General features: G+C 42.1%; 2 protein-coding genes across 2 annotated transcripts in view; one reads left to right on the top strand and one right to left on the bottom strand.

Annotated features, from left to right (window-relative positions):
* Positions 1-2,786: 2,786 nt before the first annotated feature.
* On the top strand, positions 2,787-6,567 carry il22ra2 (interleukin 22 receptor, alpha 2; the record flags this gene model as incomplete). Its single annotated transcript, XM_080849294.1, has 5 exons — positions 2,787-2,922; positions 3,030-3,162; positions 4,220-4,398; positions 4,652-4,821; positions 6,418-6,567. The coding sequence occupies 5 exons, from the start codon at positions 2,787-2,789 to the stop codon at positions 6,565-6,567; spliced, it is 768 nt and encodes a 255-aa protein (XP_080705420.1).
* Positions 6,568-11,585: 5,018 nt separating this feature from the next.
* map3k21 (mitogen-activated protein kinase kinase kinase 21) overlaps positions 11,586-12,965 on the bottom strand; it is a gene marked incomplete at its 3' end in the record, with an annotated part of 30,881 nt that continues 29,501 nt past the window's right edge. Inside the window, 3 exon segments of the mRNA XM_080848530.1 lie at positions 11,586-11,714; positions 11,716-12,038; positions 12,785-12,965. Coding sequence (XP_080704656.1) covers positions 11,586-11,714; positions 11,716-12,038; positions 12,785-12,965 — 633 coding nt within the window.

Below are 12,965 nucleotides of genomic sequence, written 5' to 3'. Positions count from 1 at the left end.
CAAAATGTATCAAAAGTCTTCCAGGAAAAACAGCCTTGAGTTTTACTAATGCTGTCTACTCGCCCTGCTTTCTTGAGATAGCAAATGTGCATCTCAACATATTTTTTTTATGTAATATTATAAAACCATAATCACTAAAAGGCACTATTTCAGGAACATAAGCAACCCGCATCATGCTTAGCATCTTGTAGTTACTGCTCTCAAAGAAGTCCACGTTGATCCCTCCAAACCAAAACGAAACGTTAAACTTTTCGGTTTTAGCTCACTATCAAAGAGTGGGAACAAGACTGCAGACTTACCACAAATATGTGTTTATTAACAAACAGTATATTTGATGTGTTAGTAAAGATGATTGCAGCCTTATTTGCACTTAACGGTGATAGACTTTCACAAAATCATCATTTCACTGCCACATTTCCCATTCATTATATTCAGCAACAGAAACTTTAAGATCTTATTCAACTTATTCAATGCAAATGTGTCATATGCATTACAGATATATTTTGTCATAGCCCACAACCACTGCCTCCAGGCTATTAATAGATCTGACACTGGCAGCACCGAAGGAGGACTCCAGGCAATGACCTAAAGCTCATTCTTATTGGCTCAATTTCAAAATCAAATCACCATTTTCTCTACAGTGAAAGCCTTTAGATGTGTGCAAACTGTATTTAATTTCAATCTTGTTTTGTCTTACAGTACTGTTAAAAACTTTGGACAATGCCTGAGGCATGAATCCGTTCAACAGGATCTCCCTTAGAGAGGGGGCCTACCTGTCTGAGACGGACCATCGGAGAGGTAGAATGGAGAGAGAGGGGAGAGAATTAATATGCATTATTGTTCCCACTTTTCCCTTTCCTCTTCTGATGTACCCTGTGTATAGATATATGTATTGTTTATGTTATCACTTATATATGTATTGTTTATGTAATCACTTTTATATATCCAACCCAAATGCTTTGGCAATACTCGACAACGTTATGGTCATGCCAATAAAGCTTCTTTTGAATTTGAATTGAATTGAACAGCAGAGACTATATTATGAAAGCGATTGCATATGTACACAAATGTGTAATAATATAAGAATTCATATGAATCAGGGGCACACTTTGTTTATGCTCCAAGTTGAAAGGTAAATTAAAAGGCATTTGGTTTAAAAAAAAAAAAAAAAAAAAATCACATACGCATTGGATACCAACGTCACAGCGCAGGGTTCCGTACTTGTCTGGCCGTAAGGGATTTTCGTCACAGAATATTTGCTTTGTCACTCACCGCACTGTTTCCACTGCTGCCGACATTCGTGGAGGAAGCACAGGTAACATCGCCACGCCAGTGCAGGTGGAGGGATGACCTTCTGCTGCTTCCTCAGTCCTTTGTTATCCATCGAGGTTTCACTTCAGCTTCACATGAATCTGACCTGTGATGAGAAAAGGCTTGATGATAAAAAGTGAAACAGAGGCTATCTTAAAGTGAAACAGAGGCTATCTTAAAGTGAAACAGAGGCTATCTTAAAGTGAAACAGAGGCTATCTTTAAGTGAAACAGATGCTTTCTTAAAGTGAAACAGAGGCTATCTTAAAGTGAAACAGAGGCTATCTTTAAGTGAAACAGATGCTTTCTTAAAGTGAAACAGAGGCTATCTTTAAGTGAAACAGATGCTTTCTTAAAGTGAAACAGAGGCTATCTTTAAGTGAAACAGAGGCTATCTTTAAGTGAAACAGAGGCTATCTTAAAACATGGGAAAGAATTCTAGGCATGACTAGGCATTGGCTGCATTACTAGGCATTGGCAATCTGGATTAACTGAGCAACCTTGATTGAGTTAATTAAGAACGTTTTAGTTAGACTGATTTCCATGTGTCCTAATGTGTCTGCTTGGATGCAATGTATATATTGACTTTGGAAAGATCATCACTGTTTTTATTATGATCTCTACTGTATCATCAGGATAAATAATATCAATAAGATATCCAGACTACATTTAGATACAAATTATAATTATTGTTATCATTATTCTATTATTATTATTCTGTCACAGTGCCTCAGTCAATATGACTTGATTACAAAGTCCTTTTATTCACCCATACATGCATAAATGGACATGCACCTCCCTACCTGCAAGAATTAATTACTCCCCAAACCTCCACCTGCACCCTCAGATCTTCAAACAGCTCACTCCTCCGCGTCCCCAAAACCAAGCTCCGCACCATGGGCGACCGGGCCTTTTGCTCGGCAGCGCCACACTTATGGAACAGCCTCCCTGACCACCTAAGGGCAACGCAGACGTGAACTCCTTTAAATCTGGACTTAAAACATTTGTATTCAGGAAGGCATTTCTGGCCTTGTGTTAAATCTAGCACCACTAAGTTTTCTATTATGATCATGTGAACTATTTTTTTTATATTATTGTATTATTATAGTTAGTTTCTAATATGTAGGCACTCTGAGGTTCTTTTGAATGAAAAGCGTGTTAAAAATAAAATGAATTATTATTATTAATATTCATAATATTCATAATAATATTAATATTAATAATAATAATAATAATAATAATAATTCATTTTATTTGTTGAGCACTCTTCATTCAAGCAGAATCTCAGAGTGCTAAAGTCCTTCTACTCACCCATGCATGCATAAATGGGCATGCACCTCCCTACCTGCAAGAATTATATAATATCAAAGTGTGATTCGAGAAACGTATCTCCTACAACGCATGAAAGCACATGATCGTTTAGAGGACAATAAAGGAGGAAGCTGAAACAGGAAGACTAGCACTTTAAAAGCTGCCATGATGACCCTGAGCTGGGCATTTCAACAGACATACCTGCTTACCTGCTTACCTGCTGAGGCGGCTGCCATCATGTCACTGTCCATTCCACTACTTGTGCTGACCAACCATCTTCTGCTCGTTTGGAGTGCAGCAGGTTGGTGAAACTACCCGTCTATCCATTCATTTGTTTATCTGTCTCTGTCTGTCTGTCTGTCTGTCTGTCTTTGATTCAGTCACCATTTCTCTGTTCCTCTGTTTTAGTTGGCTTAAACCAGCAAGACGATGCCCCAGTGTTGGAGCTCAGCTTTCAATCTCTGGACTACAGAAACGTCTTGCACTGGAAACTACAACCCAACCCTTCAGACGTAGTTCTCTTCTCTGTGCAGTATAAAATGTAAGTCTGCTCTCATCTTGCTAAGGGCCTGACTGTGTGTGTTTTTTTTTTTTAAAGACTGGTCGTCATCAGGTTTAGTCATTATGTTTAACAGTAATACTGTGCATAAGCGACATGATGTTCACAGCAATGTACATGATGAATCAAGATGATCATTAAATCTTTCTGCAGAACTTTGTTAGTATCGAATAATCCATCAGTGCAAATAAATCTGGAGTTTGGAAAGTTATTTTAAACTTCTTTACTAGAACTTCTAAAACTTCAAAGTTCTTTACCTTTGTCTGGCCCTGGCACTCTTAACTTACACCGCATTGTCACGACTGCTCAAGGCAGCCCTGACATAAAATGGGTCGACCACACCGTAGTGATTATTAAAAGGGTTTGATTTAAAATAGTATAATGTATTAAAATGAAAGTGTCGTGCAGTATGTCTAGGGGTAAACAAGTAACAAACTAAAGTGTATAACACGACGAGGACGGAGGAAGTGTTCAGTGTGGAGTTCCGTAGTCGGACGTCTTGCACCAGGCTCTCACCACTGGAACAATCCAACCTACGACGGAAACGCAGAAGTCTAGAGCAGAGAGAGAGCGTCCATGGCGAACCCCAGCCTCTTATAGGCCGGCCCATTATCTGTTCAGCACTCAGCACCCTGCAGGATAAATAAGCAACAGCCTTAACACAATAAGGGGCGGAGCGCCTGGCCTGATTAGTAGGGCCGTAACAATGATGAATCAAGATGATCATTAAATCTTTCTGCAGAACTTTGATAGTATCCAATAGTCCATCAGTGCAAAGAAATCTGGAGCCTGGAAAGTTCTTTAAAACTTCTTTACTAGAACTTCTAAAACTTCAAAGTTCTCTTAAAGGCACCCAGTGCAACTTTCGAGGCTTAAAAATAAACATTCAATTTCTAGTCGTGTAAAAAAGACTAGAAATTGAATGTTTATTTTTCATTGAATGTTTACATAAAGTTGCACTGGGTGCCTTTAACCTACACTGCATGCACACATATCTTAAGAACAAAAATACCATTTGTGTCTGACGTCACCTTCCCAGATACGGTGATAAGCAGTGGACGGACGTGAGGCACTGTCAGAACATCAGCCATCTCCTATGCGACCTCAGCGGAGAGACGGCAGACCCTATGGAATGGTACTACGCTCAGGTCCAAGTCTCCACCAATGGCGACATATCAGAATGGGCCCTGAGTTCCAGGTTCCATCCTCAGTGGGAATGTGAGTGCCTGTACGAGCTACAGACTGTTAGTGCATCACTAGTTCACAGGTTCACCACTACGGTGTAGCTGTGAAATGACTGTAAAAAGTGGTGTTTTAAGTCCACATAATGTCAATACATCATAATGTTTAAGTCCACATGGTGTTTTAAGTCCACATAATGCTAATACGTAATAATGTTTAAGTCCACATGGTATTCAATTCCAGGTACTTTTCACAAAACAGAAACCTCAACAGTGTCTTGTTTTTGCAGCATCGTTCAGCCCACCGCAGATAAGGCTGAATGTCACCGAGCAAAGCATTGTGGTCCGGGTGCGACCCCCACGCACCCCCCTCAGGAGAGCGGACGGCAGACGCATCCCTGTCACCAAATACCAGAGGCTCAACTTCAGGATATACCTCACTCATGACAACATAGAAGAGGTAGGTGCCAGGACTTCCTCCTCTGGACTTCTCTTTTTATAGTCATGGGTGAAATGGACTTTTCTGCAAACATATGACTGTAGTCTATGGTGCGTACTAGAATAGATGCATTCATATGACTGTAGTCTATGGTGCGTACTAGAATAGATGCATTCATATGACTGTAGTCTATGGTGCGTACTAGAATAGATGCATTCATATGACTGTAGTCTATGTTGCGTACTAGAATAGATGACTGTAGTCTATGGTGCGTACTAGAATAGATGCATTCATATGACTGTAGTCTATGTTGCGTACTAGAATAGATGCATTCATGGAAATCCTACTGAAAGGCGCCTGGAGCCAATGTTTTATCCTGGTGCCAATATCCTGTGAATGCACGGTGACAATGATCCAGCAAAATGTATATAATATTCAGAAATATCATCTCAACAAAAACTAAAATATCCATGCACCTTTAAAGTTACACAGAAACCTCTTGACAATAGCACAGTATTTGTGACACTATAAAAGTGGATTCTTTTTTCACCATCAGTCCACTAGCACAAGTATCAAAGGTCATGGTTGTGTAGCTTTTACTTGTTCAGTTGAGGCAACAGGAAGTGAAATTGAACAGGTAGGGATAGCGGGCATTGTCAAGTCTATGTATCTCTTCTCTTATTTTTGAGTTATTTCAAAGTGGGACATCTATATTAAGTTCCAATAATTGTATTATATGCTATTGTATTATTATAGTTATTTTCTAATATGTAGGCACTCTGAGATTCCTTTGAATGAAAAGTGCTTTAAAAATAAAATGAACTATTATTATTATTATTATTATTATTTATCGATCTAAAAAATGGTTTGTAATAGCTAAGCATGACCTCTGCTGTTCCTGCAGGGCAGTCAGATAGTGATTTTTGGTTGATGATATCAAAACAATCTTCACCAATCCACATGAAACTTGGCATAATTGTAGCCCCACATGGCAGACATGAAATGTAAGGGTTGCGTCCCTAGGTGGGGTTGTGTCCCCTTGTGCTTGTGACCCTGAAGTGGGGTAGGTTCTAAGCACTTTTTGGGTAACACCTTGACCTTCGTCAAGTTGGCTTCTGACCTTAGCCCATATTACTCATGGACTAGCGCCACCTAGTGAATAAATGGTTAATAGTTAAATGCATAAATCTATCGGTTCACTATCCAGTATCTTGTGATGTAAATCATTTGACACGCTGTACCACTACCACATTGTTTTGGGTACGTGCCAAATTTCGTGAAATTTTGTTTATGGGGGCACTGACACATGTCAATAACTTGACATGTTAAGAGCAGGTGCACTATATTACTGTATATCTTTATTTTAATAGTAAAATCTTGTTAGAAATGAATATATAAAATATGATACCGCAATAACGTAATTATTTAATTAATTAATTAAAAAAAATGTATTCTTCTATTTCTAGGAGCAGCCAGTATCTTGTTATGGTTTGTTTATTTATTGTTCTTCTGTACTCTGTAGCCTCAGTCAGGGCATTGCTGCAAAAGAGCCCTGTGCTCAGTCAACTCTCCCTGAATAAACAATGATGAATGATGATTGTACTCTTCTATTTCTAGGAGCAGCATGAAATTGAGGACTGTACCAGAGAGCTTATAATCCTGAACCTGAACCCCAGAACCACCTTCTGCCTCCAGGCCGAGACTCTGGTCCCCCGGCGTGGGAAAGCTAGTCCCAGGGGGCCTAAGACCTGCGTCACCACCCTATAAGCAGCCAGGGCCCAGGGTACGTAAGACCTGAGTCACCACCCTATAAGCAGCCAGGGCCCAGGGTACGTTTCACATAAGACATAGTCAAGTGTTGAGAGGTCAGAGTGAGGCAATTCTACAAAGTTTTTCTGCTTAACAGAGAGAAAAGTCAGATGAAGAATGTAGAGACTGCAGACACCTTTGTGAGAAGAGGCTCTTATTTTTATCTTATTTTTCCAGGGTGGGGGGCTAAATGTAGAAATCTAAATGATGTGTCCTCAAGTATGTGCTCTGGAGCAAACCTTTCCCTATTCTGTACAATACTTCAACTATACAATAACCAGTATCCTCAATCCTTGCCCTCTGATAAAGTAAAACCCACCCCTCAGTGTGTTTAGTTTTTGTGCACAGGCGCACATACAGTTGGCCTCGATTCTGCACTTGGCTTTTAGGTTTAACATAATCTCTTCTGCATGTTATTTGTTTCAGGGAGAAAACTTGCACTGGATCCCCGTGTCCACCCGCATCCGTTTGACTTGAAAGATGACTCCGAGCAGAAGATGGATCTAACTTGACCTCAGCTTCCTTGTACTTTGTCTGTTTGCTTTATATGATGTTTGTAAAATGATTTAAAAGACTTGCCAAAGTAGCACCTATTTATCCTAGTTGCCATGTGATGACTGCCTCTCCGTAGATTCTGAAGAACCATTGTTAAGTGCCTGACTTTTTAATTTAGTTTTGCTTATCAATACCTCGACCCAGCATCTGCCAACTGGAATTTTCTGAATTATGGCATATTATGGAGATTATACATTTTTTTGACTGTGGTTGTCTTTACATTTCAAAAAGTAAAGAATGCAAATTGAATGTCTGCTTTTGAAAAAAAAGTTGTGGATCTTTATTGGAGTTGCTTTATGTAAGCAAGCAATACCCTGAAAGTTCAGACATCAAATAGAATCTACAATTCATACAAATATTGACAGTCATTTAAACAACCAGGTTTACGAGAACAGTTCACCTTGTGGCTATTTCTGCTAATCATCCATTTTATCAAAATAGATTATATCGTGATATATAAACAGAGCCACTGATTTCAAAATCTCAACAAATCACAAAATATCATATTTTTTAACAACGGTGATTGTTTCAGAACTACAATGCTGAAGTACCATTGATGGTAACAGATGTGTGTAATGGGTCTTTCAGAATGAGCATGTAGTCACATAAAATAAACTGCAAGACCAGCTATAGCCAAAATTTAGCTTAAACACCTGACCATGTAACACAGGTCTTGTGAGATCAGTTTGAGTGCGTCACATTTCGGTGTGTCGGGATAGAAGTTTCCGATCCGTTAACTATCCATGCACCATTCATTTACAGTTGGGTGTCCGCGCTGACACACAATACTAGTAAAAGCACATGTAAAGCTATGTACATGTATTTGCTATGTAACACATTTCAATTTTCTATGAAATACACTTTTTCGTCAATTTGATGTTTTAGATAATTATTTCATGAAACCAATGGTTGGTTTAAAAAAAAACAAAAAAAAACAAAACACCTCCCCCCTTGCACTAGGAGTAAGCTTTGGTGAAAATGCAGGAATGCAGAAGCAGTTGATTGGTCCCTTCAACTCTAAACATCCAATCAGGGAAGGCCTCCCTCATCTTCAGTTTCCTGTGTCCATCAGCGTCCATCAGAAGCCCAGCAAAAGGCACTCCAACACTGTAAGAGGCCCTACCAGTGAAGGCAGGGAAGCTTGTGCTCTTCTGACCAGAACATGCCTGTGAGGCTGGATACTGGATAGGGTCCCCCCCCCAGACAAAGTCTTTAAGTCGGAGACAGAAACGTGAAGCACCCTGGTCAATCTTCTATACAGACTGAGGTGCATGCAATAGCTGCTTCCCACAAACGCATACAAACACATTTAATTTCATCAAACTAAGCATTACACTACACTTTCAAAGCAACTGCTTTTATCAATCAATATTTTTTGATCAATATTTTATCAATATAGCCTCGTGTTGGTGTACAATTCAGGGGCAGCTGGATGCCAGATTCAAACATTTAAAAAGGACAGGATTATCACTTTCTCCAGTGAATCACATTATTGCTTTATACCACACGTAAATGCAGAAACCTGATGAAAAACATGGACTTCTGGGAAAAGATGAAACTCCAATCCCACATAAACATTCAACAGCTCTCTGTACATAGTACCATACTCTTACGAACAGACCTCAAGAATACCAATGACACCATTCCACTACAGAGAGCCGTCGGGGAGACAGAAGAAGAAGTAAAAGAGCCCGTCTCAGATGGAGGAGATATCTGCGGCAGGAAGAAGGAAGCACTAGGGATTGATCCTTGGAGCAGCATTCCGAGACGAGGTCATGGCAGTGAACAGCCAATCAGTGACATCCAGGAAGTGGCAGGAATGTTCTGGAATGTAGTTACGATTTACTGTGCATTTGAACCAATCTATTATTATTATTATTATTTCATATTATTATTTATGTCATTCAGTTGTGTAAACAGTAGAAGTGGTGACCATGCACGGATTTCTGATCACTTTTAAACAGAATCTTCGCACAAGTGCCAAATAATAACATTTCTATTGAGTACATCAAACACGAGGCCGTTGATTTAAAAAACAAAGACAATTATTTGTTCAACTCAAAAAATTATTTCAAGACAGTTGATTCACTTGAGCCAAAAGGGAAATGACAGTACAAAGCAAACTAGAGAAGTTAACGTTTAGTCTTTGTACTGACAGGCCAAACTCCAGTGTGTTCAGTTCATGTGTGCAATTGTTTTCATGTGCTAAGACTCTTAAGAACAGTAGAGATACACTTACATCATGGAATAAAAAGGTGCTTTGTCCTGAACACCCAACATAACAAATATAACAAAATGGGGAACCCTAACACAAGACGACTGCCAAAACACCTTCTTACGGACTAGCAGAACCACCCTTGTGTGTGTGTGCATGTGTGTGTGTGTGCGTGTGTGTGTGTGTGTGTGTGCGTGTGTGTGTAAAAAAGAAGGATGCCTGTCCAACACAGTTCTTATGTGCAGCTTTTTTTTTGCAAACAGATGGTAATTTAAAATGCTATTTTAGCAATCTGTAATTAAGTCAATACTTCAAGTTTCACATAAAATTATAATAATAAAAAAAAAAACAACAGAAGGAATCATCAACCAGCATCACACATGCGTGCCGCTAATCTGAGCGCTTACATTGATTTTGCATGACTTTCCTCCAAAGAATTTCAAAACAGGCCTCTAAATCATAAACAGCATGTGTAGTCTGAAGTGCAGCCTTCTAGGTCCTACTGCTGCCTGTTACAAAAGACCATTTGTGAGGGGAAGCTCACAGGCAGCTCACAGAGACTGGCTCATCACTCCCAACCAAAACCCTCTGAGCCAATCACAGCTCACAGAGACTGGCTCATCACGCCCAACTAAAACCCTCTGAGCCAATCACAGCTCACAGAGACTGGCTCATCACGCCCAACTAAAACCCTCTGAGCCAATCACAGCTCACAGAGACTGGCTCATCACGCCCAACTAAAACCCTCTGAGCCAATCACAGCTCACAGAGACTGGCTCATCACGCCCAACCAAAACCCTCTGAGCCAATCACAGCTCACAGAGACTGGCTCATCACGACCAACCAAAACCCTCTGAGCCAATCACAGCTCACAGAGACTGGCTCATCACGCCCAACCAAAACCCTCTGAGCCAATCACAGCCCATCGCTCCCGGGCACCACTGTGGTACCCTCAGTAGAACGCACAATAACATGAACACTGTAGTAATAAATGAAACAAGGAAAATAAATCAGTGTAGTGACAAGTACCCAATAACAGGCGTGTTTATAAAAATAAACAAAAAAAGAGGTTTGTTCGATAATGTGGAGCATCTATAATGCCCAGCTCTTGGGTGTGCCGTATGACATGCATCCAAACGAAGGAATATCAAAGGAAGAAAGTTGCCATTCCGCCTCCAAATAATGGAATATTGGTATTGTATCAGCTACTATTTAGAATGTCTTTTCCCATATTAAATTACCAAGCAATAAAATACAGATATAAATAAAAACAAACAAAAAAAGGTACAAGTACCACAAGGAAGCTCCAGCAGCAGCAGAGGTCTGAAGGCCAGTTGGGAGATGGCCAGAGTACAACCCCAAATCCAAACAGACGTCAGGTGATCCAGTGATCGAGGCACAGGATGCTACGCAAGGCCAGTCAGCTGGTACACTGGGGGCTAGATTAATGGGGGGGGAGAGAGGGAGAGTCCACTGGAATGGTTGGAAGGGGGGGGGGAGAGAGGGAGAGTCCACTGGAATGGTTGGAAGGGGGGGGGGGGGAGAGGGAGAGTCCTGGAATGGCAGAAGGAAGGGAAGGACGCTCCATAGACGCCCATCTAGGACACTTTGTCTCGCACCATACGCCTTTCCCAATATACTGGAGAGCCATCATCTGGCAGTGAGCTAAGTCAACCCCTCCACTTACTTCAGTAGAGTGAACAGCAGACAGACAGACTGAGAGGCAGACAGACAGACTGAGAGGCAGACAGACAGACAGACTGAGAGGCAGACAGACAGACAGACAGACTGAGAGGCAGACAGACAGACTGAGAGGCAGACACACAGACTGAGAGGCAGACAGACAGACAGACTGAGAGGCAGACACACAGACTGAGAGGCAGACAGACACACAGACTGAGAGGCAGACAGACACACAGACTGAGAGGCAGACAGACACACAGACTGAGAGGCAGACAGACACACAGACTGAGAGGCAGACAGACACACAGACTGAGAGGCAGACAGACACACAGACTGAGAGGCAGACACACAGACTGAGAGGCAGACAGACACACAGACTGAGAGGCAGACAGACACACAGACTGAGAGGCAGACACACAGACTGAGAGGCAGACAGACACACAGACTGAGAGGCAGACAGACAGGCTGAGAGGCAGACAGACAGACTGAGAGGCAGACAGACAGGCGGAGGCAGCTTCTGCCCTCACGACAGGAACTCCTTCTCCAGCTCGAAGACGGAGGTCCGGTTGGGCCCGCTCTGGATACGGCAGAGGGGAACGGTGCAGTCACGCTTCTGACCCTCCGTGTCCACGTCCAGCAGGGAGCGCCCCCCCCTTCAGCTCCCCAGCCAGCACCACGCTCACCGCACTCTTCCCCCCCGAGCTGTGGCCCAGCGAGTAGCTCTTGTTGCGCCCCTTCAGGAGGCCCCAGGCGTGGGGACGGCCGCGGAGCGAGAGCGGGCGCGGCCTGGAGATGACCGCCGGCGTCGTGGATGACTCAGCCGGCTCCGTCAGCTTCTCCCGAGCCGGATCGCGGTCCGCCCGCTTCTTCTGAGACGAAGAGGAGGAGGAGGAGGAGGAGGAGGAGGAGGAGGAGGAGGTGCTAGTAGAGCTGGGGACACCAGAGGCGGGGGAGTGGGTGCTGGACACGCCGTTGGCTGAGGAGGACAAATAGCCAGGAGATATGAGCAACAAGAAAACAAAACTGAAGCTTTCAGCTAAACATACAGTACCAGTCAAAAGTTTGGACACACCTTCTAATTTTTTGAGAAGTTTTTTCTTTACTTTTATTATTTTTAGCACTTTTTTGTTTAGTACATCATTCCATATGTGTTCTCTCGTAGTTTAAATGTCTTCATGTGGAAATAATAAAAGTAAAGAAAACACTTCTCCATAAAATGAAAGGTGTGTCTAACTTTTGACTGGTACTGTAACTGCACTGTAACACCCCTCCATGTCCATGTCCTCTCTGACTGTGAAGAGTAAAAGTGCAGCGTGTTCAACGCCATTGTTTAGTGACTGAAGCACTTCACAGTTCATCAGGGACATTTATATACGTATATATTGTTTTGTTTTAAGACAATGGAAGACGAGGCCTCTGTTAAAGAAACAAGCATGTATACCAGTGGTTCTTAACCTGGGTTCGATCGAACCCCAGGGGTTCGTTGAATCACTCCCAGGGGTCCGGCTGGGGTCAAGACACACACAGTATAGCCCGGGTCACACTAGCAATGTAGGGCAATTTTTATATATACCTACAGTATGTTTTGAAGAAATTACATTTTTATTTTTCCAATTACGAAAGGTTCGGTGAATGACCTGATGAAGCTTGCAAGGTTCAGTACCTCCAATAAGGTTAAGAACCACTGATGTATACACATTCAGTTTTGGATGCCTCACTCACCTGTTTGAGTGACAGCAGGGTTGCTCTTCTTCCTCCTCAGCAGGGAGGTGGAAGTGTGTTCGACGGCGGCGTCCATCTTGGCCTCCTTCACCGCGCTGGGCTCGGGTCCTTCAGAGTCAGACGGCAGCAGGTGCTTAGTGGAGTTGCACTCCAAGATGGCCGACATGGAGAGCAGGTTCAC

This window comes from Sprattus sprattus, assembly GCF_963457725.1.
Source record: "Sprattus sprattus genome assembly, chromosome: 12".
In the NCBI taxonomy this organism is placed as follows: domain Eukaryota; kingdom Metazoa; phylum Chordata; class Actinopteri; order Clupeiformes; family Clupeidae; genus Sprattus; species Sprattus sprattus.
This window is presented reverse-complemented; position numbering and strand designations above follow the sequence as displayed.